The sequence below is a fragment of the Phytophthora parasitica genome (assembly GCF_000247585.1).
Source record: "Phytophthora parasitica INRA-310 unplaced genomic scaffold supercont2.3, whole genome shotgun sequence".
NCBI classification, from domain to species: domain Eukaryota; phylum Oomycota; class Peronosporomycetes; order Peronosporales; family Peronosporaceae; genus Phytophthora; species Phytophthora nicotianae.
Genome location: NW_008648989.1, coordinates 486,217 through 513,544, shown reverse-complemented (window position 1 = coordinate 513,544; position 27,328 = coordinate 486,217). Strand labels below are relative to the sequence as shown.

Below are 27,328 nucleotides of genomic sequence, written 5' to 3'. Positions count from 1 at the left end.
TTGACAGTGAAAACGTTGGTGATTACGACACTTTGGACCCCCCAACACACCCCGCACAGAATATTGACATGCTAAATAAGTCGAATCCTGCTACCAATCTGGCAGCATTATCAACAACAACCAGTACCGCAGCTACGTCAATTAGTGCAACGGGGTTTTCTGTGAGTGTTGACGACGTTGAAAGGTACATGCGGGATCTCAAAAAGTACACAAGGTCGGATTTACCTTCTGCAAACACGACATCTAGGCACCTCTCTGACGACTTCCCAGTTTTGGAAACGCGGGTCCAACTTCTCGAACGGGCTCTTGAAAACTCAGCCAACCGAGCTCCAAGATCAACGGAATATCAAGATATTATTCAGCAATCTACTCAAGTTACGATGCCGTCGCTTGAAAACGTGGTAGTCGCATATTCTCTGAATCGCAAGCAAGAAAAAATGTTCGTGAAAATGGGCCACAAGCTACTTCAGTCTCTCATACTGCCTGAACAACCTGCACAGCAAGAAATTGCTTTTCTTGGTGGTCATCCTGGCGCTGGAAAAAGCAGAGTTATTGTTGCACTGCAGGCACTTGCAATTAAGTGGGATATGCCACAAGCCGTGGCGACTGCAGCTTACCAGGGCGTCGCAGCACAGTCAGCGAACGGACAAACAATTCACAAATTGTTTGGATGGTACGTGAACAGTCGAAGGCAGTGGGCACCGACAAGTGAGCAAAAAGATCGATTTTCCAGGTTGAAATTACTGATTTTGGACGAGGTTTCTACATGTGATGTCAGCATTATTGGAAAGATCGATTCATCACTTCGGAAGTTTTTGGACCGATCGAACGCAGTATTTGGGGGAGTGCATGTGCTACTTGTTGGGGACTGGCTACAACCACTACCTGTTGCTGGTCAGCCTGCTTTTATGTCTGCCGATGAGTTGCTGGAATCACGGTCGCGACAGCAATCAAATACCTCAGATTATTTGGATCGTCTTCTAGGCATCAATGCATACAAAGCGTTAACTTCTGTGGTGATACTTACGGAGAATATGCGTCACCAACATGATCCTGTGTGGCGAACAATTCTCGTTAAATGGAGAGTGGGAAACTATGATCAAAAGGACATCGATCTTGTCAATGATATTGCGTACAGCAAAAACTGGACGTCTTCTGCCGCATCATTGGAGTCATATTGCCCAATAATTGTTACTTCCAACGCTCTTAGAGTGGAGTTCAATTTCTCCACCCTACGATCATTTTGCCAGAAAAGTAACGTCCCATTACACCGTTTTCCAGCCACAGTGCGAAGACCACGACACCCTTTGACGAAGTTTCAGCGGAAGTCACTTGGCAGTATTCGGGACGATAAAATAAGTGGAATGCCTATTAATTTGGAGATTGCACTGGGATCGACGGTACAATGCACAAAAAACGTGTCCACAACGTTTAAATTGGCAAATGGGTCAATTGGAACTGTCGTCGCCATAACCCCCTCGCAAGATGACGTCGTGCAAGTGCGAATTGCGAATGGTATTGAAGAACACTATCACTCGTTGCCTCCAGATGTGGTGTTTGTGAAGTTGAAGGATTACGCTTCTCAGTCATTTGTGTCGACTTTACCACTTGATGTCGTTCCTGTATGTAAAAGGACAGAATGTGGTGTCCGAATTCGGCTGCCAGATCGCTCATTCTCTATCTCAATTTGCCAAGTTTCTCTTGTGTTGGCGTACTCATTGACCACTGAGAAGTGCCAAGGACTGACAGTAGAGAAAATGATTCTTGCTCCGCTACGTCATCCGACTCGCAGGATTCCTCAGCGTTCATCTTTCTATGTCGCCGTCACTCGAGTGAAAACGTTATCGCAGTTGTATCTCATGGCCCCCCTTACGAAAGAGTTTTTGGAGTATTTTACACCAAGTCGTGATGCTCTGGCAGAAACCCAAAGACTTCATGCAATTGAGGATCGAACAGATTAAGAAACCATAATGCTGTGGAAAAATTGTTACAGGTATTCTTTAAAATACAGTACTTTCTTAAGTTAGGGTACCAACTTGTTTTCAAGTTTTCGAAGTTCGGGGATAGCCACTCAAATGAATGGCTATCATTCTCGCTCGGTTTGTTGATGTCTTCTTCTAGACTGGAAGTCTTAGTTAAATCGCAATTTCTTCTCCTTTTTTTCTTCTAAAAGTCCTACATTCCGCACTAGTTATTACTTTTTGAAAATACCGTAATATCCAGAGTTTCACCGGGCTTAGCACGGCATTAGTTTAGTTTCACATCTGAAATGCACGATATTACCTTGGAATTGCACGACGTAGATATGCGGTGCTTTGCCTTCTATCACGAAAGATCATTAGGTACAACAATCTTGGGGGGAGGGGGAGTGTCTAGCATCTAGCTGGCACTGCATTGCTTCTGAAGCCATAAAACAATACATCCGATAAATTTTTGCCGACAAGGAGTATTTGATTCAAATTTTACGCGATCTCCATATGTTCACATACCTCAGCGACGACAAAATAACCATCCTGAGTGACATTTGTTTATCGCGTAAGCCTCGTTCTCCACTTAGCAGCTCTTACCAGACCTTCGTGACCTCACGGAGGGGCTAGTCGCTCAACCCTTTCTCATTTTCTTTCAGGATACGTTTTATCGTTACCAGCTCTTCTTGCACGTCGCGAAGCTTGGATTCGAGAATGTCAACGGGCTCAAGCGCAACAGGTTTAAGGCGGAAAACGTACTTTGTTGCCCAAGCCGAGTCGAGAACACGCAGTTTCACTGAAAGCTCGAGTTGAAGAGCGCCATCCTCCAGAACAACCAGCTGTCGGCGGATCTTCTTAGGATCAACGTTTGAGGCTATCTGCTCATGGCTGCTGTCCTGACCATCGTCTTCGTCTTGACTCTTCTCCTCCGATTCTTCATCAGAATTATCATCGTCCTCCTCAGATCTGCTGGAGTCTTTATCCGAATCATCCAGGTCGTTAGCACTGCCCATAAAGTAATCCAGCGCACCGTAAAATACCTGGAGATCAAGCGTAGATGACACGCTGCGTTAGCGAGAGCACTCTATTAAATAAGGATATGTGCTTGCCGAGACGTAATCTGCCGTAGTTGCGTTTGGGATTTTGTTGGTGCCAGTTAAGAAGTCGCTCTTTTCCAGATCACCCGTGTACCTGCAGAGATTTTTTTACGGTAAGTAACTTCACTGTCCTTCCATGGCAAATACAATGCTTGTAACCTCAAACCATTGCTTTTTGCTGTTTCGGTCCTCCAGTAAAATCTTGAGCTTGTCTGCCTCGCTTGATATCACATAGCGATACGTCGGAGCAGGGAACGGTGCAAACGCCGTGATTCCAGTTTGAATCTTGTCGTTTTCCTCCATCACACTTGGAAAACAAAATTTCGTAGTGAAGTATTCGGCGATCCTATTTTACAGCCAGTTGTTCTCATGGATCCATCGGAGAATGTATACAACTCCTCTCTTTTTCAAAGAATGGGAGGGGGAGACATATACTGGAAAACTGCGGATCTGCTCTTTGAATTTGGTAAGAACTTTGGTGGGATGGAATTAGTGAACAGCATGTTTTTTGTTCTTTCTACTCACTTTTCATTTGGATGTACGCTGACAACCTGAGAGAAAATCCTAGACACTCGCAGGATTCTACTGAAGTAGTTCTTGTTATTCGTATTCCTGTTTTCAAGTGCCTATATAGCATAGGTAGCATCATCTATGGGTGCTGCGCCTCCCTGAACGGCTACTTCGACGTCGCTGATGGCCATCGCGACTGCGAGCCTGATTAATGCGAGTTTGGCTGTCACTTCGACTTCTTGAGCGTTTGTCGCGTGAATGGTAATCACGAGATGATCTTCTTGTTCGAGAATTGCCACCATCATCTCGGTCACGATGGGTGTCACCTACCGAGCGCGAGCTTCGCGAAATCGTAGGTGATCTGCTTGTATTTCTCCGCCCGTGGCGATCATAGTCGTGATGGTTTGAGCGAGTACCTGAGTATCGTGTGTGCTCCCTCGACCGAGACCTCGAATGTGACAGACTCCTGACTTTTTCTCTTCGTTCACCCCTTTCAACTCCGCTACGGTGATTCAAAGGTAAGTCGCGTTCCTGACTCCTGCTCCGCCCACGGTCCTCATGACGATGTTTCTTGTTGTTCTTATCATCGTCACTCTCATCTCGTCGACGTTTCTTCTCCCTCTTTGCCTCTTTCTTCGCTCTCTTTTTCTCTTTCTTCTCCCGTTTCTTCTCTTTCCGTTCCTGTTTCTTCAGTTTTTTCTTCTCTTTCTTTAATCGCTTCATTGTTTTCTCTTTCTCATCCGAAGATGAGTCCGACTCGGACTCACTCTCCTCTCCACAATCCTCAATCACTACGGCCTGCATAGGCGCCGGCTTGTTATTAGCCACAGTCTCTACATTCTCCATCTTCTTTACCACGTCCATCCCTTGAATAACTTCCCCAAACACGACATGCTTTCCGTCCAAATGCGGCGTAGGCACTGTCGTAATGAAAAACTGGCTGCCGTTTGTGTTCTTGCCTGCATTGGCCATGGACAGCAGTCCTGCCTTCGTATGGCGGTATCTAAAGTTCTCATCTGCAAATCTCGCGCCGTAAATGGATTCACCGCCGGTCCCATCGCGGTTTGAGAAGTCTCCGCCCTGCAGCATGAAGCCCTTGATGATGCGGTGGAACGGCACCTTCTTGTAGTGCAGGGGCTTGCGTGTGGTACGTCCCAAGCCGCGCTCCCCAGTACATAATGAACGGAAGTTCTCCGTCGTCTTGGGGACACCTGGATACAGCTGGATCACGATGCGTCCCGCGCGTGAGCCGCCGATGGACACGTCCAAGTACACACGTACCTCCTTCTCCATGCCAAGTAAAAACTAGTTGAAACGACAACGATTGGTCAAAAGCACTGTAGAATGCTGTACTGATTGGGTGATACAAACCTTTGATTTTGACCAATCAATACCATCATAACCAAACGGAAGAGCAAGAAGAGCAGCAGCATGACGACTGCGCACCGCCCGACCTGGCACGCGGCTGTAGGACAGTCTAATGAAGGAGGATGGCATGCCGGAGGTGTGTGCGAGCTTTGATCAGTCTATACTACCCGATTCCTGCGTAAATTCTTGCCGTATCGGTGTCTAATGCGCTGTCAAATTCGCTTTTGTGTGACATTGCAGGCAAGTTGAGCGACCAGGTCTCGGCGCGCGATCTACCAGCCCACAAGCGGCTTAAGATGCGGTAAGATAGCATGATGAAACAGTATTATGATATGAAGGTGAAACTTACAGAGCTGGGTCCATTGTTGTAGTCAAGTTGGGCAGGGTACGGCGAATGAGGTGGAGTTGTTGGACTTGCGTGAGGAGCTAGAGCGCAAGGAGGAGAAATACGAGCTTGAAAAAGGTCGCAAGAAAGACACGGCTCAAGGTACGCGATAGCTGTGAATTAGAGCTGCTGTTGCAAGGGTTCTAGCCTCAAGTCTGGGCTGTTTTGGTTCACAGACAAATTGCGACGGCTAGAAGAGAACAAGAAGATTTTGCTGCTTGGCGACGCTGAGGCGGACGAAAAAGAGTCGCAACTAAAGAAAGTGGCGAGCAAATATGACGATGCAGACGATGGAGCCGACTCGGAGGACTCAAGTGACTCCGATAGTGACAGGTACGTGTTGATCTTTAGTTGGTTAACGTTTATTTTCTCGCTAACAAATTGTAGCGCTAGTGACGACGAAGATGAAGAGGCTGAATTGATGCGAGAACTGGAGAAAATCAAGCAGGAGCGGGAAGAGGAACGTCTTCGAATAGAAGAAGAGGAGCGGAAGGCGGCTGAACAACAGTCACGCGAAGAGATCCTCCAAGGCAACCCGCTCACTCAACAAGCTGCAGGTAGCGCCAAGATGAAGCGTCGATGGAACGACGACGTGGTCTTCAAGAACCAGTCTCGCAATGAGCCCGAGGTCAAGAAGCGCTTCATTAACGACACAATCCGCAACGATTTCCACCGCCGCTTCCTAAGCAAATACATCGCGTAAAAGCAGGCAGTGCTCTGTCCTTAGAGGCGAGCTGTAAGGAATGGAATCATATACTTTTCATGAATTACTCGCTCCTGTTGAGTCGGGTTGTTAGCCGACGAATTAACGTACTTTGACTATCATCCCACCCACGAACTTGTGCACCGCCACCTCCTCACCAGCGTCATTAGTCGCTTGGGCCTTGACGTACTCGCCGTCTTGCTGGAGACCACTCGGAAACTTTATCATGCAGTTGCCAATGGGATTCCCATCCTCAAAGCGTCCGACGTACGAGCCTCCGTCCTTGAAGACCCATTTCCCGTTCGTAATGGTGTTATCAGCCCATTCTCCGACGAATAGACTCTTGTCAGCAGCGAACTCGTACGTGTCTTTACCCGAGCGGATGCCGCTTTCGAATCTGCCACTGAAGATATCCCCGTTCGCGTACATGAAGGATCCTTCACCCGTCATCTTGTCAGCCTTCCACTCTCCATGGTACACGTCTCCGTTGGCAAACATCATTTTCCCCAGTCCATTCTTGCTGCCGTTCACGTACGTCCCTTCGAAAGTCGCGAGAACGGACACTAACAAGTAAGCCAGTTAGAAGATATTCATTGCGATAAACAGCGCTGGAATCACTCACGTTCTCCCTCCGCATCCCGCTGATTCCAGGTGTATTTCCCCTCACCGTGCTTCAGGAGATCTGGACCGATAGTCCCTTCGAACGTGTCCCCGTTAGCGTAAGTGATCTTCACTTCGCCCTCGCGACGCAAATACTTGGCCTCCTCCGGACGATCGTCCACATAGGTCACAGAGTATTCCTGCGTGAAAAGTTAATAACTCATGTATTGCTGTCGAAATACTTAACTCTGCATCTTACCACGTCGTCGCTCATGCTAGTGTTTTACAGGTACTTCGATCAATGTGATGCGACTTTACACGATAGATCGCAACACCAAATATAGTGAACAAAGTCATTCAGTGTATTGTGTCTAGCTCACTTCGACTGGTGCTTTAGTGAGTAATTCCCTCAAGTAGCGGGTTAAACTGAAGTCCCAATGCGACACCAAGAACCAACATGTGCGGGAACCCATTGGCGACGAGGTTTCCCACGATAGCTAGGTACGGGATGTACAGCATGGGGTGGTGGTGGTCCAACAAATGAAGCAGCGGGATCTTAATATCCCTCCAGAACTCGTAGCCACCGTTCACGTTGAGATAGATGATGTGGTCGCTGCCGGGTACACGCACTTCAAAGGGCGTGAGCGCACGGCAGAACACAGCCAGGAACGTGGTCAGGATGCAAGAACTAACAAAGCTTGAGCCGTGCATACCGCCGTGACCGGTAGTGATCTGTTCACAGCATTTATCGTAAGAAAGCTGGGTATTGATTCAGCTTCGACATGGTGACGTACGTATAGGCACACGGGCAGGAACCACAGGTGGTGAGTTGCGAAGAACGTCTTGGAGAAGGAGCGGTTCTCCGGGTACGTGAGGTACTTCATGGCACCGGTAATGAACTTGCCGTTCAGTACGAATGATAGAGTGTCGATGTACCAGAGTAGCTGGTCTCCTGACACCGTTACCATCTACACAAAAAATATAACCAGATTAGCATTACCTCCGTCAATTTGAAGATTTTGCGACGAACTCACCGCCACGCCGACCAGGAAGGGCTTGGAGAAGTAGAGAGCCATAACCACCAGCACGAGGGATACATTACACGCCCACAGCATCTCGTACAAGACGTATGTGCCTGTTGCATCGACCAAGTGCGGTTAGTATGAAGGTGGCGTCGCTGTGGTGTGATCGACTACTGTTCGTACCATGCTCGTAAAAACGGGAGATAGCCATCATGACCGTGTACAGCGCGACAAAAGCCCCCACTTTACTGTGACCATAAACAAACATCAAAAAGTTAATTAACGTGCGTCCTTCGCATTCGCCTATGCTGTCGCAAGTGCACGAACGGGAAGCTGAAGTTGTCGTCCTGTTCGTCCGCAGCGAAAAACTCGTCCATCTGGAGCGCCAGCCACGAGACAGCAGCATAACCCAACACCAGGACGGCGAGGACACGCGGTAGGTCATTCTGCGAGACTTGCACGGGCACAGGGGGCGTGGGAGGCATGCTGTAAGTCAGAGCGATGATACTGGAGGGAAAATGGCGCGCGTCGTGCGATTTTTGCTTACGTCACATACCGGTATTACCGGTACAATCTCTATTGTTGATGACGCGCCTTTGATGACGCGCCATACTGCTTCAAGTAGCGCTGCAAGTCCATGCTGTTGGCGTACGTGGTGGCCTGCGCTACGCCTCGGTGAAGGTACAGCCGCAGCAATTCATTCGTGTAACGTAGCAAGTCCGGCATGGCCTCCTGCTCGTCGCCATTGAAACGTCCAAGCACGTACTTGTCCATCGCCGTCCCTGACGGTGCACCGCTGTTACCTCCAACAAACCAGTACGGTGCACCCACGCCAATGCGAAGTCGGGCGAAGCGCTCAGTGCCTGCGCACTTAATGATATCACGCACACCGTTCTGGCCGCCAGGGCCTCCTTTCGCCTTGAAGCGGCACTCGCCGAACGGTAAAGACACGTCGTCCGTGACCACGAGCAGCTCGTCCTGTCGATTCAAAGACAGGGGGTTCTTCTTGAGTCGCCAGCGGTGCGACTGCATGAAAGCGCGAACTGCAGTGCCCGAGCAGTTCATGTACGTCGTCGGAAGCAGTAGCGCAACGTTTACTTCGTCGTGAGGGACACCCTCTTTCAGAGTGCGTTCTTTGGCGCGCTGTGATGAACGGTTCACCAAGTCGTCGACTGGGTAAACGTAGTCCTTGTCATCTACATTTTGCTGGAATGCAACACGGAATCGCGCCACGTCCCCATGATTGCCAGCTTCATGCTGCAGCTCCAGGTGCTTGCCCTATGCATCAAAAGCAGTAATACCCACTCTAATGTCAGTATCGGCGTTAATGGAAGCTCAAATGCGCTGCATCGAATCCGTAGAGTTGTTAGCAGCCACGCACCGTCACATGTGATGCGTACGTCTCCAGGAAGTGCCTCACTGCAACAAAGCCGATGTTGTGCCTGGATTAAGCAGCAGCACACGAGCGCACTCAATCAACATACGATGCTAACTTAAGCCCAGTAGAAGGCATTCTTCGCACCTCGTGTTAATGTACTTGTCGCCAGGGTTGCCCAGCCCAACGATGAGTTTGCGGACGTGGTCGTACTTGGGTGAAGTCGCCGTAGCTGCAGCGTTCTCGCGATCTTCACCACTCAGCTCGCTGGGATCATCAGCTGAGCTGGAGAAGCCAGCCGCGAGCAGGTTCCCGCGTTGACGGAGCGGAATTCGCAGCGCTCGACACAACATCTTGCTGCTGCAAGTGAAATGTAGCCGACTCAAATTAGTCTAAAAGGGTTGCGCCCATGTACACCACAAATCACAAATTTGTGGAGCCATGACCAAATCCAAGCTGCGCCAGCGTCTGTCGGCGGTGTACCAGGACTCGGTGAAGCCCTTCGTAGTGTGCACGTTGGAGTTATATCTCTCACTGCTGCTCGTGGTGTCGCTCTTCCAATGCCCCGATCCAAGTAGGCGAGACGTGCAGGAGCTACATACCACGTATTACATGGCATGGGTTCCTCTACTCTGCACGGTGACGCTGCTCTACAGCCCCAAGCTGTTGGGCAAATACGGTCCAAACCCGGACAACTTCGACCGCAACCTCATGGGGCTGAAAATCACTATGTGGGTCTACGCGTTTGTGGAGCTTGTGCTGGACAAGAACATGGTGATCAAAAGCGGGCCGGCGCTGTCTGTAGCCATTATCTTTTGTGTCTGCGATATGCTGCGCTTCCAAATGGAAGCAATGCGGCTAATCTACGATGACGAAGAGCTAGAGGACGAGGTCGACCGCCTCGCCAATATGGTCATTACAGCTCTGGAGGACAGCGACGACGAGACCGCATTCAAACACGCAGTCCGAGAGGTCATCCAGAGGAACCGCAACCAGTCGGAAATCGCTGCAATGCACGAAATCTCCGGTGAATGCCAAGACACTATCGTCAGCTCTCCATTCGAGAAACATATCAGCTCTAAAGAACTACATGACAAGGAGAATGGCACCACCGAGTACGGGACATTGACCAGGAGCCGCGATCCATTATAGTCTGTAATAGTCCTAATAAAATGTATCCAGGTTGCAAATCACTTAAACAACTCGTGTGGTCAAGATGATGCATCGACGCGCGCTGGCCAAGACGCTGCGCGAGGCGTCTCCGTTCTTTCTCATCGCCGGGCCATGCGTACTGGAGTCAGAGCAGGTCGTTATGGCTATTGCAGACCGGTACGCAGAGCCACAGCAGAGTATTCACTGTGTTGAAGCGTCTCTAATGACAATTATCTATTTGATCATTGCAGCTTGGCCGCAGTACAGAAGAAGCTGGAGATCCCTGTAATCTTTAAAGCGAGTTTCGACAAGGCCAACCGCCAGGACCTCACGAGCTACCGAGGACCTGGGCTGGAACACGGCCTCGAGATGCTGCAGCAAGTGAAAGATGCGACAGGTCTACCAGTGCTCACTGACGTGCACGAGACGCACCAAGTGGCTCCAGTGGCGGAAGTGGCGGATGTCATCCAGATCCCAGCGTTTCTGAGTCGACAGACGGATCTTCTCGTGGCCGCTGCGAATTCCGGGCGACTGGTGAATCTCAAGAAGGGGCAAATGCTCTCGGCGGAGACAATGGTACTTTAAGTTCGCTTGTTCTATATGTGGATGCCTAGAGTTGACGGTGAAATGTTGTTTTGATACTTTAGCTACTAGCTGCCAAGAAGCTTGCAATCACACAGGATGACTCTGGTGCAGTGATATGGCTGGCAATTTTGAATTTGATGAGGCTAACACGTGTATGTGCACAGACTTTATTCTGACAGAGCGTGGAAGTATGTTTGGCTACGGTGACTTGGTGGTGGATGCAAGGAATCTCCCGAAGCTGCGGCGGTCGAATGGACTCGTGGTTCAGGATGTCACCCACAGGTAAGACCTCGCAGTTTAGGCCTCGTAGAGGTATAAAGCAAAATCTAATATGGTGTCTGAAGTATTCAACGACCGAGTGGAGCACACGCTGGCGCTACAACGAGTGGAGGTGATCGCGAGTTTATCCCTACTATAGCGAGAATGGCTGCTGCTGTAGGCGTTGACGGCTTCTTCTTTGAGACGCATCTTGATCCGACGAAGGCTCTCTGTGACGCGGCTACCATGCTGCCAATTGATGAGCTAGAACCTCTTCTCGAGGAGCTTATCGCAATCTCTAGAGCATCCAAGGCGTTATCATAACAAAATCATCAGTGAAATACAACTCGATGATGCTACGGATCACGCAAGCTCTCTTCGACGACCGGCAGCGGGTGATCTTTCTTCCAAATCTTCCTCATCATGCGATTGATTTTCCTGTTGAATCGATCAGGTCGTGGCTGTTTCGTCTTCGGGTTCACTGACCGGCATCTGGGCTTTGGTATCTTCGGTTTTCGAGGAAGTCGGCAGTGCTCATGGTCACCATCTTGTTGATTTGCTGTGATATTTCCAAGAACTTTGGTCCGTATTCCGATGTATTGCTCCATAGAGGCCATCCGTTTAACCTTCCGCACCATTTCGTGCTTGTATTGGCCAGCTAAACTCTCGGTAAATGCTCCTTTACGCACGTCTTCAACCTTGATGGCAGGTAACGTCTGCTCTTGTTTGCTTTCAGGTGAGTTTTCGTATCTTGCGTATAGATTGTTAGATGCCTTGTGAAGTCTGGGAAAGTCAGAAACAGCGAGCTTTCTTGGGGTGATCGGGGTATTAACCCGACTTCCTTCGGGCGAGTTTTCAGGGACAGCTTCGAGTTTTTCGGATTGGTTCGAGTTGGCGATAGGAGACAACATATTTTGAGCAGCGATCTTGATACTTGGGCTTCGATGTCTTCGTGGCGCTAACAAACTTGGAGGTACTGGTTGTACCAGTTGCTCTGGTTGAATTTGTCCATACGCAGCAGCAGGCCTAGAATGCACCGCAATTGTTCTTTTGCTTACAGAGGGTTCTCCAACGGAATGCAGCGACGTGGTTGATGCATGAATGCTGTCAGTTGAAGTCTGCAGCTTTGGCATGAGTTTGTTTTTCTTCGCATTCGCGCTTTTTTGTCGGTCTTCTTGCTTCTTCTTCGACGCTACGAGGCCTGGACAACATGCGTCTCCAGTCGTGTGATCTGGATTTCCGCACCAGCCACAAAGGCACTTCCCGTCTTGCATCATAGCCTTAGTAGAGCTGTTGTATTACACATAGTAAGCGTTAGTTGAGCAATCAAAGCAATTAAATGTCAAGACCTCGGACTTACATAGTGAGAATCAACCCAGGGTTTGCAAGAGCCAGCTTTACCCGCGTCTTTCGCCAATTCTCTCGAGCTTCAGCCAGTTTGCGAAATTTACTAAACGATTCTCGAATGTGATCCAGTGCGTGCATGTAAAAAAGTTCCTTCCAAGTTTCTCTCTATCATAAATAATACTTAGTAGTAAGCCAAACATACAGGTTAGCACTTCACATGCCAGCAAAACAGGGTACTTACGTCCATGGCGAGAGCCTTCACATCCGTCACTTACACAAACCAAACGTATCAGTATTTATGATATCCGGACGCAGCAAGAAATAAAGAGCACGTACCAGCAAGCAAGTCTGTACTGCACGTCGGCTTATTGAAAATGACTGGATACTCAGCACAAATGTCGTGGTCCTGATACAAACTGAGCTCGAGTTCAGTGCGACGTCGCTGCTGGTTACTGCATTTTCCTCCTAGCCCCTGCATCCTCCGTTTCGCCAGGTTGCTTTCAAGTTCTGCACAACGCTGGATACTTCCGTTCTCGTTTAAAAGCTGAACCATAGGAACAGTCTCCTGAACCAAGCCAGCGTAAATGAAGAACACAACATTGGCCTCGGCGCCAATTCGAGTGAGATAGCTATCTGCTGTGTAGTGTACTTGCTTCAAGCGGTTGGATAGTCGAGTGAGTTCACCATGAGGCCAGCCTTCGAAGAAGTACATGGTCTCTAAAAACTCGATCTGCGTAAAGTCGAGCTGAGAGGAGTTCGTAACTCGGATAAGCCGTTGATAAGCTCCTCTCTTCAGGCAGATAAAGGATGTAGGTTCATCACACGTAATGGTACACGACCGTCGTGCTGTAGGGTCCATCACAGCCAGCTCACCGAAGGTTCCACCGTCAGTGATATGCTTGATGAACGCGCCATAATGACCCGGCTTCAACCTCACGTCCTCTTCATCAGTCGATAAAGTATTAGCGTTGTTGTCTTCATCGGCCGCAGTTTTTGATTTGGATTTTGCATTGATGAAGAGAGATACTGAGCCCGATATAACGATGTAGAACGTGTCGCCATAGTCTCCTTGATAGCATACCACACCATGTGTTGGTAATTCCAGCAACGTCATCTCACGACAAATAGTTTTACAGATAATCTCTTGAGCACCTTGGAAGATCTTGTTGGTGCTGCCGTTCTTAAGCACCCAGTCGTATAACGTGTCGATTTCTTGCGTTTCACGTACTTCAGGGGCTTTCTGTAAAATGCGATAAATCTCTTTCACTTCTTTCTGGCGTTCACGCTGAGACTCAGTTTCCAAGTGCGACTGAACTTGGTCTTGTAATTGGCATAGGAACGAATTCTTCCGTAGTGTGGGGAATCGCTTGAGTGCAGCAGAATTCATAGGCGGCTTCACCGGCGGCAAAGACGCCTTGGCACCGTCAGCGGGAGGAAGAAAAGATACCTGCATTGACATATCTTCACAGAAATACGATAGTGGTGTTAGCAAAGTCGTCGGGGAGAAGCAATAGCTCCCTAAAAATACAAGCAGACGCTTTAAACGTTATCCAGAAATGCCGTTGATGATCATCAACGTTGCCTGTTGCAGGTACATTATGCCTGTATTACCCACTTCAATTGACGGAGCACCTTGTAGTGCTGCGCCGTACCGAACGAACATTTGTCAGCAATAAACTGCAGAGTAAATCTACAGGTTCTTCTTACGAAGCACCTCGTTGGCGGCTTCTTCTTCCTCGGTCACATCGCTACGGTGGATGAGGTAGCGGAAGTGCTGCGCCGAGCGGATCTCCATCTCGAACGACATGAGGAACTTCTTGTCCACAGGGTCCACCAGGTGCAGAATACGGTACTGCTGGTCGCGGTTGGCCTCGAACCAAGTGTCACAACGGTCGAAGAACAGCAAGTTGTTCCACTGCATGGAATCGTTGTAGGCCTTGTCGTAGAATTCCTTGAAGCGATCGATGTGGATGCACACGTGGTGGCCGTCGTACTCGCCCTTGTTGTCCTTCTGGGACTCCTGTTCGTCAAAGACGATCGCCTGCAGGGGTCCACAGAACACCGTGGTGTGGTAAAGCTCCACATTGTCCTCCTTCTTAGTGACCACGGTCTTGGCGCCCAAGTAGTGCTCGAAGAAGCGAGAAATACCCTGAGCAATGCCCGGACGGCAGGGGTATACCAGGAACGGAAGACCCTGAGCCACACCAGGAACGTCGTTCGTCACGGGCAGCGTCTTACCCAGCGACAGGTTGATGGAGTTGTAATTACGAGGCGTAACGTTGAGGCGCAGCTCGTTGCCGTACGGGTCATTCACCCTGAGGTGGTCGTACTTGGTTGTGTCGAACAGATCGTGCCATTTTTCCTGCGGGTAGTCGATGGTGGTCTCTCCGCCACGGTTGATGCGTTCGAAGGCGAACTTGGTGTCCTTAAGCTCGTCGGCCACGGACTTGAGGCTCTTCTCGATGGCGTCTAGGTCAGGCACGTACAGGTAGATGGCGGCATTGATGCACTCGTTCTTGGGCTGGCCAGTGAACAGATGGAACTGGTGGCGGCCGCCATAGTTGGCCCAGAAGTGATAGGCCAGACGAGGATCGCGCGAGCATTGGAGACCGCGCATGTAAAAAATGTAGGCAGGCGACGCCTCCGTGCACTTGTCCGTATTGGACAGGTTGATGTGCTCCAGGAACTTGAGGTTGCCTGCGTCCTCGAAGGCCTTGATCACCTCCTCCTTGCTCCAGGTTACCTCGCTCATAGTGCCTTTGATTCGGGTGTGTCGGATTCTGTCAATTGCGTCAATTGCGGAATGGCTCTGCAAGGATTTCCTTGTCGAGTGTGTGGTTCGGGCGGATGGCTACATCAAAGTAATAGGCTCTCTTTAGTTATTATTTCTTCTCTTATTCTTTTAGCAAGGTGTTTTTTCTACAGGATCTTCATAGGATTTGTTTAGTTCCCCTTCAATAATGCATATTCGCTTGATTATTCTAGATAAGAGGCATTTCCTGGTCAAATGCAGGCGGGACCAATCGCAGCACCGCATTTCGACAACGCATTCCGTCGGTGTGGAATACAAAAACACGCAAACGAAATGTTTTTCACACAACCTCTCTTATCTAATATGACCAACACTCTGCATTGAAGTGAAGAGACGGCAACGGTTTCCGCACTCGCGAAGATCCCACCGCCAATGGAGCCGAAGTCCGGCAAGCTGCACAAGGTGCTGTTTTCCTGGCATAATGTGTGCGTGTGTGTGTGTGTTAAGTACGTTAACCCGTATTCCTTTACGTCGATGCAGCTCGGATTGGGCTTCTTTGGGCCCAAATGGACCGAGAAGTGGGTACATCTGGATGGCACGTTGCTCAAGTGCTTCCCCATGGCCGTGGAGCAACAGATATTCTCGCTTGGCAGCTCGCGTCGGAATAGCTCCTATGAGCTCATGGACTACAAGTTTGCGGTGGCCGACGAGGTCCGTTCACTAAAATAAAACAGCACTAGGGCGCGAACTGACATTTGCTACATTCTTGTAGAAAAAAGTGAACCGCAAGTTTGCCTTCCAACTAGAGGCCAAAACGAAGGTGATCCTCGCATAATATATAACATAATGACGGGTGAAGTAGTGCTAATAGATCTGTGAAGTCGTCAAAGTCAGTGACGTTTGCGTGCTCGTCCGAGAAGGAGCTGGCGGAGTGGAGGTTCGCACTTACGGTATGTGTGCACTCTAATTGCGAGGCTGAAAGTGAGGGATTGAGTACACGTTGCCTTTTTTGTAGTCGCGATTATGCCTTCCCGCTGATGCTCCTGTTTCTCCGGTGTATGATCAATTCAACATGAGGATGAGAAGTTGAAAAATGACATCGTGTTGTGTGTGCGCAGAATCACCGAGAAGATTCGTCGTGCTGCTGAAGCCTTCTCAGAGGCATGTTTCAGTTCATTTAACGAAAAGCACGGCTACACAATGTATTGACATGGAAATCCCATGATGGGACTGTTGATTTGACTGCAGATTGATCCACGGAACACAGGGAAAATCGATTCTGGAAGACTGCGTGGATTGCTTCAAACTATATCCTCTACATCAGACTCTGACGCGTACATGTTTGAACTCACGGTGCTCTGTGTTATTCCTTACATCAAAGTCGTTCTTGTTTTGATGCTTTCACATAGGCTGGGAGTGGAAGGACTCGGAGATATCGTTGATGCGCCAACAACTTGACCTTGGTCGCCATGGAGTCATTACTCGAACAAGGTTATTGACTTGGCTTCAGAGCTACTATTGTGCACAAGAAGTAATGGCTCGGGTGACATCGGAGCGAGCGAATAATCAGATTGCAGTAGAAGTTATCAAGCCTCCAGAGCAGCCGGAGAAAATCTCGTCGGGAAGCTCAAATACGCGTGTCTCGGCATCAAAAAGCTTACTTTGCCAAGGAAAAGCTGATTGGAACCAAAGATATAACGCCCTCCGAGCTCCGGATCCTTCAAACGATTTGTTAACTACCGGATCAGAAGTATCAGGAATTCTAGCAGAGTTTCGACAAGCAGCCGAGATACTAGTGAGTGAAATCGTGGCTGAGATGGCACTAGAGGATATGGAAAAGACTTTGCGGCCTCAAAATTTTGATGGAGACGAGTTTTTTGCGACGGATGATGTTCAGCAGTATAGCGCGCTGCTTCCTGTGATGCAGAAGTTCCATCGTGATGGACTCCTGGTTTACTTGTGCTCTAACAGTTCATCAAGTGGTGGAGCCCATGAAAAGAAGCAAAACGCAGCGTCAGTGGCCATTTTCCACAGACTGGTCGGCCACCAAGTTCGTGCTGCGAGGGTACTACATGAGGCAATCGAGGAATTCAACAACGATACCCAGTCAAGCTGGCAGGCCATTACACTACAGATTCCGCTTCAGTGCATTGTAGATCATCTCGGTTTCCGAGCATTCGTTATTGCGTCTACAGACCCAGTGGTGAAAAGTACACGACGGAAATTGAACAGCCAAGCGAAGAAGAATCACGTCAAGCGACTGTACGACCAGTTAAAACTTGTATTCGACAATCTTGGACTTCTCACTGATAGCCTTCACACTGAAGGTGACGACCAAAATGTTTCGTCTTCCAACGTTAATGTTCCAGCCTTCTTTCCTGTCAGTGCTGGGTTTACTGTCGAGACACGAGATGGCGCTACAGTATTCAAGTTGCAGAATCTTGCCGATCTTATCCCTGCCGATGTATCAAGCGATGATCCTGGAGCAATTGCTCACGAAGTTTTACTGTACAAAATGCGCCCTGAATTCGTTCGGATGCATGGGAACAGCTTGCCGCTTCATTCTAATACCCACACAATCATCGAACAGGAATCCTCTGCGAAACAACCGGCCTCAAATAAGTCTCAGCTAGAGACACAATTGCTTCAGCAATCCGCTATAAGTGCGCAAGAATGCTTGCAAACTGTCATCATTCCAGAATTTGTTGCAGATTTGGAAAACGGAGCAGTTCAAGTGATTGACAGTCAGTCGTTGACTCGGGCGTTGCACGGAGCTGGCATCAATGTTCGCTATCTAGCTTGTTGCTACGAGCTGGCATCCCTCAAACACATCCGTCGGGCCTTGCTTGCAGAGATGGTAGCTCGCGCTTGCAAGGTCGAATTCAGAGCGTCACTGCGAACGATTCTTCCAGAAGCTACAGCTACGATATTAAGACAGGCTAAAACACCCGAGACCTGCGGCTCTAATGATGACTATGAGGACAACAGCGACATTAATCATGCCACAGCTCGAGCACTTGCAAAGTTGGCTCTCCAAGAACAAGCTTCACAAGTAACGATGGAGTTTTTCAACCTTGTGCTCGGTACTTCGTCTCCAGATTCGAAAACATTTTGGGAAGAGAGGATTCTGCCGCAGGTTTATGCCAAATTCGGCATTGCACGCGAAGCACTTAGCCTGGACGCTATCGTCAGCGAGGACTTACTTCACATGCCACAGTTGTTCCACGCGCTTCAAGTCCAGACTGGTGTGTGCTTCAGCGACCACATGAATTACAGTTTTAAAGGCGCAAAACCTCTTACTCTCCAGCACATTCAATGCATAAGTCCCTGTACGACACTGTTGGCTCGAACAACGGTTGCATGTGAAAGAGTTTTGCAAAACGCCGACGCTTTCCTCGCCGAGAGAGAACTGAGCAGTGCACTCTCAAGCATCATGTTCCATATCTCCATACTGGAAACCGCTCCAAGTGACGAACGCAACTTGTCGCTGTGTCATTTGCTCACTTGCGCTGCCAATATGTCACTGGCGATGAACTTGCCCGATCAAGCAAAGAAGTTAGCAACCTTAGCGATTGAGGAATCTCCGAATAATCACGCTGAGCAGACACGAGCGTACACGATTCTCATGAAATTTAAGCATGCCTCTGGTGACCTGGCTGGTGCTCAAGAGTGTTTTGCAAAGGCGTTGGAGCCCATTCAGTGGCACCTCGGACCCGTTCATCCTTTGCTTTGCGATACGTACATGATTATGACCGAAATCCTCGGCGATCTGGGTGAACCGGAGCAAGCAGTGGAAATCCTGCAGAGTTGCGTGGCACTTGTGCGCGATTGCTTTGGTAAGACTAGTCTTCTTTACGCTGATATCAGACGGCAGCAAGGAATGCTGATGTTGGCAGCAAACCCCATCGATGGCGAGGCGATAATTGGGGTGTTGGAAGACGCGTTCTCCGTGTACGAGAAGCATTTCCAGGATCCCGTGGAGGACGTGCCAATGTACAAAGAGTTTGCTGCGGAATGCTGTTATCTGCTTGCAAATCTACGAACACAAGTAAGTGGGAGTCAAGCTGCCCAAGCGGCTTACGGAACTGCTCTCACAGGCCTCGCTCTTCGAAAAGAAGTGCTGCCACAGAACCATGAGGAAATAATGAAGTCATACCTGCAACTTGGAAGCTTATCACGAGAATTAGGAGAACACTTTCGGGCAGTGGATTACCTTAAGCCAGCACTTTCCATTCTCAAGACAATCCACGACGATGAACACATCGACCAGATTCGCAGCGTCACCCAAACTATGCTTCAGTTGCATCTCCAGACGCTATCGCTGGAAAAGCGCAACGTAAGTTCTTCAATTCGTTAACTACGTTATATTATAGTACACTTTACTAACTTGTCATTCCTTCGCTTTCCTATGGCAGATCCTCGATAAAACAGCAACTCGCTTCACCCAGCAATGCTCACGTTTTGCGTTACTATCTGCAAAAATGCTGCCAGAGAACTCAGCTATCACTGGATCAGACGATGACGTTAGTGAAGAGTCATCGCTACTATTATGCGTCATGAAGAAGCTCTTCCAGCTCGATCCGATCGAGTACGCCGACCAACTCATAGAGAAGACGGATCTCGAGTTCCAAGACTATCGCAAGCAGTACAACCTCAACTTCGCCGGTACGGTACGTCGCAGTAACGCTGACGCGCCATCGCCAACGCGCTCAATGCTTCGTTCATCAAGCGGTCGATTCGCTTCCTTCTCTGGCGCCGGGACTTTCTCGCCTCCAGGTTCCCCTCGTGCTCCTCTGTCTCCAATGCGTCACCCCACACTCTTCCCAACTTCTCCTCGCGGTCGCACGTCCTTCAACCAACTGGACTGCAACTTCCTCAAGACCAGCACTGGAGACTTCACATTCGGCGCACAACTAGCCGCCGTGCTCTTCCTCATCGATCATCCTGCCGCCAACAGTACTCCATCCGAGCCTGTAGACACCAAAGTGTAGCCATGCTTACTTCAACATGTCACTAATCAGAATAATGACATAAAATCACAATTACTTTTTCGAATATGGCGCCTGTGCCAGCCTGGACGCGCGAGTGGCGGCCGCTCGCCAAGCAGCTCTGTGCGCACATTAGCGGCAGTAACCAGGACCACGAAGAAGATCAGTCTTCGCTCTCAAAGGAGGCACTGTTGCTGCGTGCCGACCGCGTCGTGGGGAAGCTGTACTCGCATCGATTCGTCGACTCTCTTCCACAGGACGTCCATGCTCAAACCCAAGCGCTCGCCACAAAGTTCCGCGTACATTCTCTTGAAGAACGAGCTGACAAATTGCTGGAATTGGCTCCGCAATGCGACTATCAAGTGTTAAAGCTTTTACTGGAGCTGGCGACGTCCCCGACGACCGCTACGGACCAAGAAGTGGAGGTGGATCTAGATTCTAAAAGCAGATGGAATATGGTGCTGCAACAGGAGCAACTCAAACTCCAGCAGCACAAGATGATGCAGGACCAACTAGTCGAAGAGCTCTTCCAGATATCCACCAATGACGAGTGGTACCAGGCCTGGGAGGACAGTGACGAGGACGAGAGCGACTGGGACATGAGCAGTGCAGATGAAAGTGCAGTCGAGAGCGAACGCAGTGTTGACACTCGTCAACGCAATGCCAAGAGATCGTGCGAAGCGTTAGAGGACGATGAATTTTCTAGACAACAGGAAGGGAGCAGTGAGAGCTCAGAGCAAGCTACACGACAAGGGATGGAGAGGAAACGAATGGAATTATCGGGCGAGGAATTGCAGCAAGATGAGATGCTGTGTCGGTATTATCCTGAAGTTAGTATACGAGATATGGAGATTGACGATATGGAACTCACATGTGAGCTGGAGACGAGAAAACTGGTTCCGTTTACGCTGGAGCGACCGTGGTTACTATGTGAAGCAGTGGTCAGAAGCGCAGATAGCACAGTGACAGCAAAGAATATCGTCGCAAACAGACTGATTCACGAAGAAACTGTGGTGAGAATGATTTTTGAGGCGCTGCATGGAGTTGAGTCGTATTTGTTTGAATTCCAGCCAGTGAGACCTTCACCCTCGATCTTCAGTATCGATTTTCAAACGAAGATTGTTGAGCGGTCTCGGAAGTCATTAAGTACGGCGATCGGACATATCTCGCCTTCGGTTTTACAACATACACTGGAGGATTTCATGCATGCAGCGACTGATCTGCAGATACTTCGAGATTTCCTTGGGTTTATCCGTCGAGCATGGGACTTAAGTGAGCAACACCGGTGTGTGACACTAGAGGGCTTGGCAAATGCACTGTCCGATGTCATAAGAAGCTTGACGGACTCAATATGTAACGTAGAGCAGCAGACCAACGTTACAACTGGATTACAAGAGGACTCAAGTCCGTGGTCTGGAATTAATCCTCGACAGCCTACTTTGATCGGAATTTATGGTGGGCTGAAGGAGATTTTCAAGATGATTTCGTGGCTGAAAGGGGTATTAGTGGGGTGCTTTAATGGCCTCTCGGATCGTCATTGGCATGAAGTGAAGCGTGCAGAGCAAGCGAAGTGCGTGCTTGACTCACTGTACCACAGTATGGAAGTTGAATACGTTGAAGGTGTGACAGCCGACGAAGCTGCAAGAGACTCAGGGCTTTTATCACGATCCGATGTACTGTTGCATTTATTTATTGGAGCGTTGAACCCGTACTTGGATTTGATAAGCCGGATGATCTTCGAAAGGGGTCATTTTGAGACGATTCCTCTGGATGGAGAGTCGTTTTTCGCTACTCCTCCGTCAATGAGCGTTGGTGCTTCTCCAATTCGCGAAAGAAACCGAAGCTTTCGCGATGGACTGATGTCACTGGCTCCGTTCGAAGTCAATCGATCTCTTGTGCCGACATTCCTAGAGTTAATAATACCCTTGATGAACGAGGCATTGGCGAGTCGACAGCTGAAGAACCGATTTTTGCAGCAACAGCAACACGCACCATTTGAACCCCTGACGAAGCCTGGGCAACCTGATCTCTCTTTACAAGAGTCTTTAATAATGGAACTTGAGACGATCGGGTACAGACGAAATCGTGGCATTATTTCGGTCTGTAAAGCTAAGACTTGGGACACCGAAGAAGACCCACTTTCCATGCAGGAAACACTACTGGAGTGTGTGCCTTTCAACAGGATATTAGAACGATGTCTCACTAGACACCTCGAGAACAAGGTAACATAGATAACCTCTGAACTTGCTCGTCAAAGTCGCTGTTTGTGGTGTTTTAACTCTTGCTCATTTGTGTCTGATGCGTACAGTGTCATGAACTAAATGGTGAGATTACTGATATCTTTCGAGATAAACTGAACTACATGGAGCACGTAAAAGCTCTCCGGATGTTCGTTCTCATGGAACAGGTACGCAATTTGCATACAAGATGCTTTACACAAGGCTATGACTTATTTTGGGTGGTTCACGTACGACAGCAAGACGTTTTCAACGTTTTCAGCGAAAGATTGGTTGCTCACATGCAAGAGAATCCAATCGCATGGGCTGACAGCGAGAAGATTAACTCATTTCTTCAGAGTGCGGTTCAAGGAGTGTTCGAGGACAATTCGTTGTCATCTTCCCAGAGGCAAATTGGTGGTCGACTATCTGTCCGTGTTGACTTCAGCCTGTTGGATAGCACTTCACGTGGTGCAAGAATCGATATCGCAACTATGAAGTGTTTGCACTTTACATTTGCTGCGCAACAGACGCTTCGAGTACTTTTCAGCGCATCGATCATGCAGAAATACTCTAAACTTGGCGTTTTCCTCGTTCAGGTGAAGGCTGTGGAGTCCGCCTTGGTCAAGGTACGTGGCTCCGTAACAGCATCACGTGCTTGGGACTGCCTAACCCGTGCTGATATTTCTATCACTTGCAGTTTAAGTCTAGCCTTCGCCATCGTCGAAGCTATTCGTAGTATGTAAACGGCAGCTTCTACTAGTGCTGTTGTGTTGTTGGGACTCACATTCTTTCCCTTTAGTATCGAAAAGGACATGCGTCAACTGCTTATTCAAAGCGCTGATATGCTGCATTACACCAAGAGTTTGCTGAGTTATCTTACCAGTCAGGTAGGATATGATCCTCGACAAAGTATCGAGCCTGGTTGTATTCACTTCTACAATATTCGACGACAGATAGCAAGTGCAGGATGGTTAAAATATCGCCATATCCTGCAATCGTCACGAAGCTTGGCAGAGGTACGGGATTTACTTTGTTGTTTAAGTCTACCACATCGATCTGTACTGACGCTGCTGTCGTTGATACCCAAGATGGACGCAACTCACGAGCAGTATCTCGATCTCTTACTAAACCGTTTTTTTCTTCTGGACAAGGTGTGAACAGTGTAGTTTTGCTGATTCCGAAATGTGGCCGGTACCTCTAACACGAATATTTGCTTTGGCTTATAGCACGCGACTGTGATCCAGTACATTTTGACGACCTTCAACCACATTTTGCGCTTTGTTCGCCAAGTCGATGAATTTGTCAGCGCTGTAGATCGAAACATGCAGAAATACTTTCCCGATTACTGCAGTGATGAAGACTCGGATCAATTAGCTACCCCACGTGTTGGCAAAGCGCCGAGTGTCCGCCTGCTGGAGCACCCCGATTTCCGCTCCCTTGAGTCAGAATTGGCAAGAAGTTCAAGAGAGTTCAAGCGGCAGTCGCATTTCCTGGTTGTTATGCTGACAGCCATGCAGAAGCACGGGGCGTCGCCTCATGTGAACGAAATAGTGACCCAGCTCAACTACAATTACTTCTACCACCAGCAAGAGAGCCGATCACGAACACAGCCCCAAGTTCAGCAGCAGCGTCCAGTCAAACAAGTGAACCAAGCCCAAGCTCTTCCACTCAATCGATCAAGGTCGCTGCGTCCTCCACCGGCTCCGAAAAAATTCTCACGAACCGGATCTGTGCCGTTATCATAGACTACGCCTCGTAGGAGTCGCAAACGTAATTTAATTCGTTTGACCAACTTTGCTATACAGGTTTTACTTCAAAGTTCTCAATCCGTCCCGGTTAATGTCTTTTGTCCCACAAAGACGAATTTAAAGCCGTAGCATCTTCCGAGAGTCTTGACCTCGACATGCACTTTATCACCTTTAATACCTTGCTCAATGGGTGTATTATTGCTTGTGACAACAGGCATGTGGTCCAGTTGGGTGGCTGAAGGCACTGCAAGCGCTCAAGAGCTGCACAGCTGGGGTCACTGCAACATGCGAGCCTGCTGACACGCAATCTCTGCCATTCGAGCGTGGCATGAAGCCAGAAGTATCCGAATGGAGCTCTATTGCCAGATGCCAACGCAAGGGAATGACAGACTTCTCTCTGTCATGCAGTCCCTGAACCAAGAGGATAAGGGACACGGAGTCCACTGACCCGCCCCACTTGCCATTATCACGTGTTTGAGCACAATGCTGTCGGTTTCGGCGCTGAAGCTGGAACATCCTTTGTTTAATGCACTGGCCGTCTCAAGTCTGCTACTGCTTCCAGTTGTTCTCCAATTGACAAGACGCTCCAATTCATCGTCACTCGACTCGAAAGAGAGAACGGGATCAGAGCGACGGGAGGCAGCTCGACCGCCTTGGACGCTTCCGGTGCTGCATAACACACTACAATTGCTCCTAGCCCGTAATGGCATACACGAATGGATCACGACCAACTGTGCACAGTTTGGAGGTCGACCGTTCACTGTGAAAGCTTTGGGTTTACCAGAAATGCTGGTGGTCTCTACTGCTCAGGCGCTCGAGGACGTACTTAAGCATCAGTTCATGAACTTTCCAAAGGGACCACACGTTAAAGAGAATATGAAGGACTTGCTGGGCGACGGCATCTTTGCAGTTGATGGGGTCAAGTGGGCGCATCAACGAGACGTTGCTCGTGAATTGTTCCGGACTCAGGAGCTTCGGGAGTGCATGACCGAAGCTATCACTAGACATACCATGGCTCTACACGACGTATTGAAGAAGGTGTGCGCTAGAAATCGCTCGGTGAACTTGTATAAACTATTAAGCTGCTTCTCAACCGAAGTGTTCACGGACATCAGCTTCGGAGTGACATTGAACTGCCTCCGAGCCAACAAAGAGCTGCCGTTCCAGGCTGCTTTTGATCGTGCACAGCGGCTAACAGCTCAACGTTTCGTTCGGCCCCGTTGGTTCTGGAAGATGCAACAGCGACTGGGCTTGGGCTCTGAGGATCAGCTCCAACTCGACATTAAGGAGATCGACGCAACGGTAATGAGTATCGTCCAGCAAGTCCTTGTGAACCGTGCATTGACTCCCGAAGACGGCAAGGCGAAGAACCTCAGCATGTTGTCACTCTTTCTTGATATCCTTGCCAAGTCGCCAAAGACGAAGGAGCAGCAGTACGACCCCGTTTATTTGCGCGATGTGGTTGTCAACTTTCTCGTAGCGGGGCGTGATACCACAGCTCAAGCTCTGAGCTGGTTCTTCTACAATGTAAGCCAGAACCCACGAGTGGAGAACAAACTTCGACGAGAAATTTACAAGAAGCTACCAGAGTTAATAACCGCTGAGTGCTGCGTCCCAACTCTCCAACAAGTCAACAGACTGGTGTATCTAGAAGCAGTGATCAAGGAGACACTACGTTTGTATCCATCCATGCCAATCTCTCCGAAGTATGCCGTGCGGGACACCGTGCTATCCGACGGCACTTTCGTCTCCGCCGGGACCATGGTCTGCCTTCCATTGTTTGCTATGGGTCGAATGACGCACGTGTGGGGCCCTGACGTTGCAGAATTCAAACCTGAGCGTTGGATTAACCCTTCCACGAAGACAATCATTAGCGTATCGGCATTCAAGTTCGTTGCCTTTAACGCAGGACCTCGCATGTGTATTGGTAGTTCACTAGCCAGTCTTGAACTTAAGCTGGTGGCAGCATCTCTACTCAGTAGATTCCACATCCACGTCGAGAACCCGGACACTGTGAGCTACGATTTCTCGTTAACTTTACCAGTCAAAGGCCCCATGAACGTCAGACTGGCACGAGTATCAGCTGGATTCGCGTAATTAGCCATCGCTCTTCATTAAAGAAAAATGGAGATAGGTACTCCACGGCAATATTCTAACCGACGAAATGTCGTGTACATGCACTCGCCGGCGTACATGGAGGCACTAAGCCGTCTACCAATGTATCTATACCGAGAGCGGTGACGTTGGTGATGCTGGAAGCCTGTTTCCTGGATGGAACACTCTCTCAACATCTTCAACTTCATCCTCCAACTATTGTGACTCGAAGGCAACTTTCCATTCACGGGACTACGTTGACGCGCTAAACGAATTTGGAACTGAGACGGAAAGCTGTCTAGACCAGGAGCTCCTAGACGAGTTGCCCTGGTAGATGATGCCTACGTGTTCCAGGGCTGTTCGAGTATTGCTGTTACGTTGCAGGCAGCTACGTTGACTGCTGTGGATGCAATACTGTATCTTCTGCAGTCGCAGGAGGTTGGTAGAGCGCCACCCGTTGCTATTAACCTCAATGGAGGACGACACCATGCACAAGCGAGTGGCTTCTCTTACGTCAATGACGTCGTGTTGGGAGTTCAGCGACTGTTGTCCAAGGGCAAAATGAAGCGAGTGCTAGTCGTGGATATCGATGTGCACCATGGAGACGGCACTCAAGAAGCTTTTTACTACAGTGAGAAGGTCACTACCGTCTCGTTTCATCTCCATGAGCCAGGTTTCTTTTTTGGAACGGGAACTGACACGGAGATTGGAGCTGAAAGAGGTAAATACGACAACTTCAATGTCCCACTGCAACGTGGAATCACTGACGAACAACTCCACGGAGTTTCCAGCGCGTTGTGAACAAAGCTGTCGAGACGGTGCAACCAGAGGTTATGGTACTTGTCTGCGGTGTCAACACGCTGGCTAGAGATCCACTGGGAGGGTTTAATCTAACGATTGACGGCATTTGTGACTGCGTTGAGTGTGTCATGGGACTGCAGCTACCTGTCTTGTGTCTTGGTGCTGGAGGTCATAGTGGAGCGGATGCTAGCAAGCCTTTTGTTGTTGTTGCCGCGACTGTGATCGCTCAGCGTCAAAATCTTCCCGAGACGATCCCTGAACACGATTTCTATGAAGAGTAAGAAGCCACATGCAGACGAAGTTGGTCTCTATTGCTTACTATTGCTTCGTGTTTAATTGGTTGTAGGTATTTGCCCA

At 49.1% G+C, this 27,328-nt stretch overlaps 15 protein-coding genes across 18 annotated transcripts; 8 read left to right on the top strand and 7 right to left on the bottom strand.

The window, feature by feature from the left end:
* Positions 1–2,433: 2,433 nt before the first annotated feature.
* On the bottom strand, positions 2,434–3,367 carry PPTG_01330 (hypothetical protein; the record flags this gene model as incomplete). The annotated part of the gene is made up of 3 exons (XM_008894576.1): positions 2,434–3,007; positions 3,083–3,158; positions 3,231–3,367. 3 exons carry the CDS (start codon positions 3,365–3,367, stop codon positions 2,594–2,596), a joined length of 627 nt encoding a protein of 208 aa, XP_008892824.1. The 3' UTR covers positions 2,434–2,593.
* Positions 3,368–3,460: 93 nt separating this feature from the next.
* On the bottom strand, positions 3,461–4,901 carry PPTG_01329 (peptidyl-prolyl cis-trans isomerase D). The gene has a single exon (XM_008894575.1). The coding sequence runs from the start codon at positions 4,865–4,867 to the stop codon at positions 3,710–3,712; it is 1,158 nt and encodes a 385-aa protein (XP_008892823.1). The 5' UTR covers positions 4,868–4,901; the 3' UTR covers positions 3,461–3,709.
* A 57-nt stretch (positions 4,902–4,958) lies between these two features.
* Positions 4,959–6,156, top strand: PPTG_01328. Of its 2 annotated transcripts, XM_008894573.1 has the most exons (5): positions 4,959–5,078; positions 5,183–5,243; positions 5,314–5,429; positions 5,504–5,660; positions 5,721–6,156. In XM_008894573.1, exons 1-5 carry the CDS (start codon positions 5,006–5,008, stop codon positions 6,028–6,030), a joined length of 717 nt encoding a protein of 238 aa, XP_008892821.1. In that variant the 5' UTR covers positions 4,959–5,005; the 3' UTR covers positions 6,031–6,156. The 2 variants fall into 2 exon arrangements, with proteins under 2 accessions (XP_008892821.1, XP_008892822.1); XM_008894574.1 differs by having other exon boundaries at positions 4,959–5,243.
* Positions 6,036–6,904, bottom strand: PPTG_01327 (hypothetical protein; the record flags this gene model as incomplete). The annotated part of the gene is made up of 3 exons (XM_008894572.1): positions 6,036–6,593; positions 6,653–6,830; positions 6,890–6,904. The coding sequence occupies 3 exons, from the start codon at positions 6,902–6,904 to the stop codon at positions 6,133–6,135; spliced, it is 654 nt and encodes a 217-aa protein (XP_008892820.1). The 3' UTR covers positions 6,036–6,132.
* A 119-nt stretch (positions 6,905–7,023) lies between these two features.
* PPTG_01326 (hypothetical protein) lies at positions 7,024–8,137 on the bottom strand (the record flags this gene model as incomplete). The annotated part of the gene is made up of 5 exons (XM_008894571.1): positions 7,024–7,362; positions 7,425–7,598; positions 7,665–7,765; positions 7,836–7,900; positions 7,980–8,137. The coding sequence occupies 5 exons, from the start codon at positions 8,135–8,137 to the stop codon at positions 7,024–7,026; spliced, it is 837 nt and encodes a 278-aa protein (XP_008892819.1).
* Positions 8,138–8,228: 91 nt separating this feature from the next.
* PPTG_01325 (peptidyl-tRNA hydrolase) lies at positions 8,229–9,380 on the bottom strand (the record flags this gene model as incomplete). The annotated part of the gene is made up of 3 exons (XM_008894570.1): positions 8,229–8,930; positions 9,034–9,094; positions 9,175–9,380. The coding sequence occupies 3 exons, from the start codon at positions 9,378–9,380 to the stop codon at positions 8,229–8,231; spliced, it is 969 nt and encodes a 322-aa protein (XP_008892818.1).
* Positions 9,381–9,468: 88 nt separating this feature from the next.
* Positions 9,469–10,179, top strand: PPTG_01324 (hypothetical protein; the record flags this gene model as incomplete). Its single annotated transcript, XM_008894569.1, has 1 exon — positions 9,469–10,179. The coding sequence occupies one exon, from the start codon at positions 9,469–9,471 to the stop codon at positions 10,177–10,179; it is 711 nt and encodes a 236-aa protein (XP_008892817.1).
* Positions 10,180–10,243: 64 nt separating this feature from the next.
* On the top strand, positions 10,244–11,346 carry PPTG_01323 (3-deoxy-8-phosphooctulonate synthase; the record flags this gene model as incomplete). The annotated part of the gene is made up of 5 exons (XM_008894568.1): positions 10,244–10,356; positions 10,431–10,755; positions 10,827–10,869; positions 10,929–11,046; positions 11,109–11,346. The coding sequence occupies 5 exons, from the start codon at positions 10,244–10,246 to the stop codon at positions 11,344–11,346; spliced, it is 837 nt and encodes a 278-aa protein (XP_008892816.1).
* On the bottom strand, positions 10,916–13,828 carry PPTG_01322 (hypothetical protein; the record flags this gene model as incomplete). Its single annotated transcript, XM_008894567.1, has 4 exons — positions 10,916–12,312; positions 12,383–12,534; positions 12,611–12,639; positions 12,706–13,828. The coding sequence occupies 4 exons, from the start codon at positions 13,826–13,828 to the stop codon at positions 11,379–11,381; spliced, it is 2,238 nt and encodes a 745-aa protein (XP_008892815.1). The 3' UTR covers positions 10,916–11,378.
* Positions 13,829–13,888: 60 nt separating this feature from the next.
* Positions 13,889–15,239, bottom strand: PPTG_01321 (hypothetical protein). Its single transcript, XM_008894566.1, has one exon. It carries the CDS (start codon positions 15,119–15,121, stop codon positions 14,060–14,062), a length of 1,062 nt encoding a protein of 353 aa, XP_008892814.1. The 5' UTR covers positions 15,122–15,239; the 3' UTR covers positions 13,889–14,059.
* A 257-nt stretch (positions 15,240–15,496) lies between these two features.
* Positions 15,497–20,167, top strand: PPTG_01320 (hypothetical protein). The gene is made up of 9 exons (XM_008894565.1): positions 15,497–15,583; positions 15,662–15,832; positions 15,894–15,941; positions 16,003–16,071; positions 16,137–16,177; positions 16,240–16,282; positions 16,370–16,429; positions 16,527–19,457; positions 19,537–20,167. Exons 1-9 carry the CDS (start codon positions 15,554–15,556, stop codon positions 20,110–20,112), a joined length of 3,969 nt encoding a protein of 1,322 aa, XP_008892813.1. The 5' UTR covers positions 15,497–15,553; the 3' UTR covers positions 20,113–20,167.
* A 7-nt stretch (positions 20,168–20,174) lies between these two features.
* On the top strand, positions 20,175–24,148 carry PPTG_01319 (hypothetical protein). Of its 3 annotated transcripts, none has more exons than XM_008894564.1 (8): positions 20,175–22,331; positions 22,418–22,516; positions 22,586–22,954; positions 23,026–23,063; positions 23,128–23,215; positions 23,286–23,344; positions 23,417–23,479; positions 23,555–24,132. In XM_008894564.1, the coding sequence occupies exons 1-6, from the start codon at positions 20,178–20,180 to the stop codon at positions 23,301–23,303; spliced, it is 2,766 nt and encodes a 921-aa protein (XP_008892812.1). In that variant the 5' UTR covers positions 20,175–20,177; the 3' UTR covers positions 23,304–23,344; positions 23,417–23,479; positions 23,555–24,132. The 3 variants fall into 3 exon arrangements, with proteins under 3 accessions (XP_008892812.1, XP_008892811.1, XP_008892810.1); XM_008894563.1 differs by having other exon boundaries at positions 23,282–23,344; XM_008894562.1 differs by having other exon boundaries at positions 23,128–23,344; positions 23,555–24,148.
* Positions 24,149–24,477: 329 nt separating this feature from the next.
* Positions 24,478–26,173, top strand: PPTG_01318 (hypothetical protein; the record flags this gene model as incomplete). The annotated part of the gene is made up of 1 exon (XM_008894561.1): positions 24,478–26,173. Exon 1 carries the CDS (start codon positions 24,560–24,562, stop codon positions 26,171–26,173), a length of 1,614 nt encoding a protein of 537 aa, XP_008892809.1. The 5' UTR covers positions 24,478–24,559.
* Positions 26,174–26,507: 334 nt separating this feature from the next.
* On the top strand, positions 26,508–26,971 carry PPTG_21038 (hypothetical protein; the record flags this gene model as incomplete). Its single annotated transcript, XM_008895490.1, has 2 exons — positions 26,508–26,528; positions 26,555–26,971. 2 exons carry the CDS (start codon positions 26,508–26,510, stop codon positions 26,969–26,971), a joined length of 438 nt encoding a protein of 145 aa, XP_008893738.1.
* A 32-nt stretch (positions 26,972–27,003) lies between these two features.
* PPTG_21037 (hypothetical protein) lies at positions 27,004–27,252 on the top strand (the record flags this gene model as incomplete). The annotated part of the gene is made up of 1 exon (XM_008895489.1): positions 27,004–27,252. The coding sequence occupies one exon, from the start codon at positions 27,004–27,006 to the stop codon at positions 27,250–27,252; it is 249 nt and encodes an 82-aa protein (XP_008893737.1).
* Positions 27,253–27,328: the final 76 nt, after the last annotated feature.

Excerpts from the sequence above, each read along its gene's own strand:
- PPTG_01328 (XM_008894573.1), top strand. The coding sequence starts at position 5,006 with ATGACGACTGCGCACCGCCCGACCTGGCACGCGGCTGTAGGACAGTCT. Across the intron at positions 5,430-5,503 it reads CAAGAAAGACACGGCTCAAG|ACAAATTGCGACGGCTAGAA; the intron begins GTACGCGATAGC and ends TTTGGTTCACAG. Across the intron at positions 5,661-5,720 it reads AGTGACTCCGATAGTGACAG|TGACGACGAAGATGAAGAGG; the intron begins GTACGTGTTGAT and ends TTGTAGCGCTAG.
- PPTG_01329 (XM_008894575.1), bottom strand. The coding sequence starts at position 4,867 with ATGGAGAAGGAGGTACGTGTGTACTTGGACGTGTCCATCGGCGGCTCA.
- PPTG_01320 (XM_008894565.1), top strand. The coding sequence starts at position 15,554 with ATGGAGCCGAAGTCCGGCAAGCTGCACAAG. Across the intron at positions 16,072-16,136 it reads AGTGGAGGTTCGCACTTACG|TCGCGATTATGCCTTCCCGC; the intron begins GTATGTGTGCAC and ends CCTTTTTTGTAG. Across the intron at positions 16,178-16,239 it reads GATGCTCCTGTTTCTCCGGT|AATCACCGAGAAGATTCGTC; the intron begins GTATGATCAATT and ends GTGTGTGCGCAG.
- PPTG_01321 (XM_008894566.1), bottom strand. The coding sequence starts at position 15,121 with ATGAGCGAGGTAACCTGGAGCAAGGAGGAGGTGATCAAGGCCTTCGAG.
- PPTG_01319 (XM_008894562.1), top strand. The coding sequence starts at position 20,178 with ATGGCGCCTGTGCCAGCCTGGACGCGCGAGTGGCGGCCGCTCGCCAAG. Across the intron at positions 22,332-22,417 it reads CTAGACACCTCGAGAACAAG|TGTCATGAACTAAATGGTGA; the intron begins GTAACATAGATA and ends TGATGCGTACAG. Across the intron at positions 22,517-22,585 it reads TGTTCGTTCTCATGGAACAG|CAAGACGTTTTCAACGTTTT; the intron begins GTACGCAATTTG and ends CACGTACGACAG.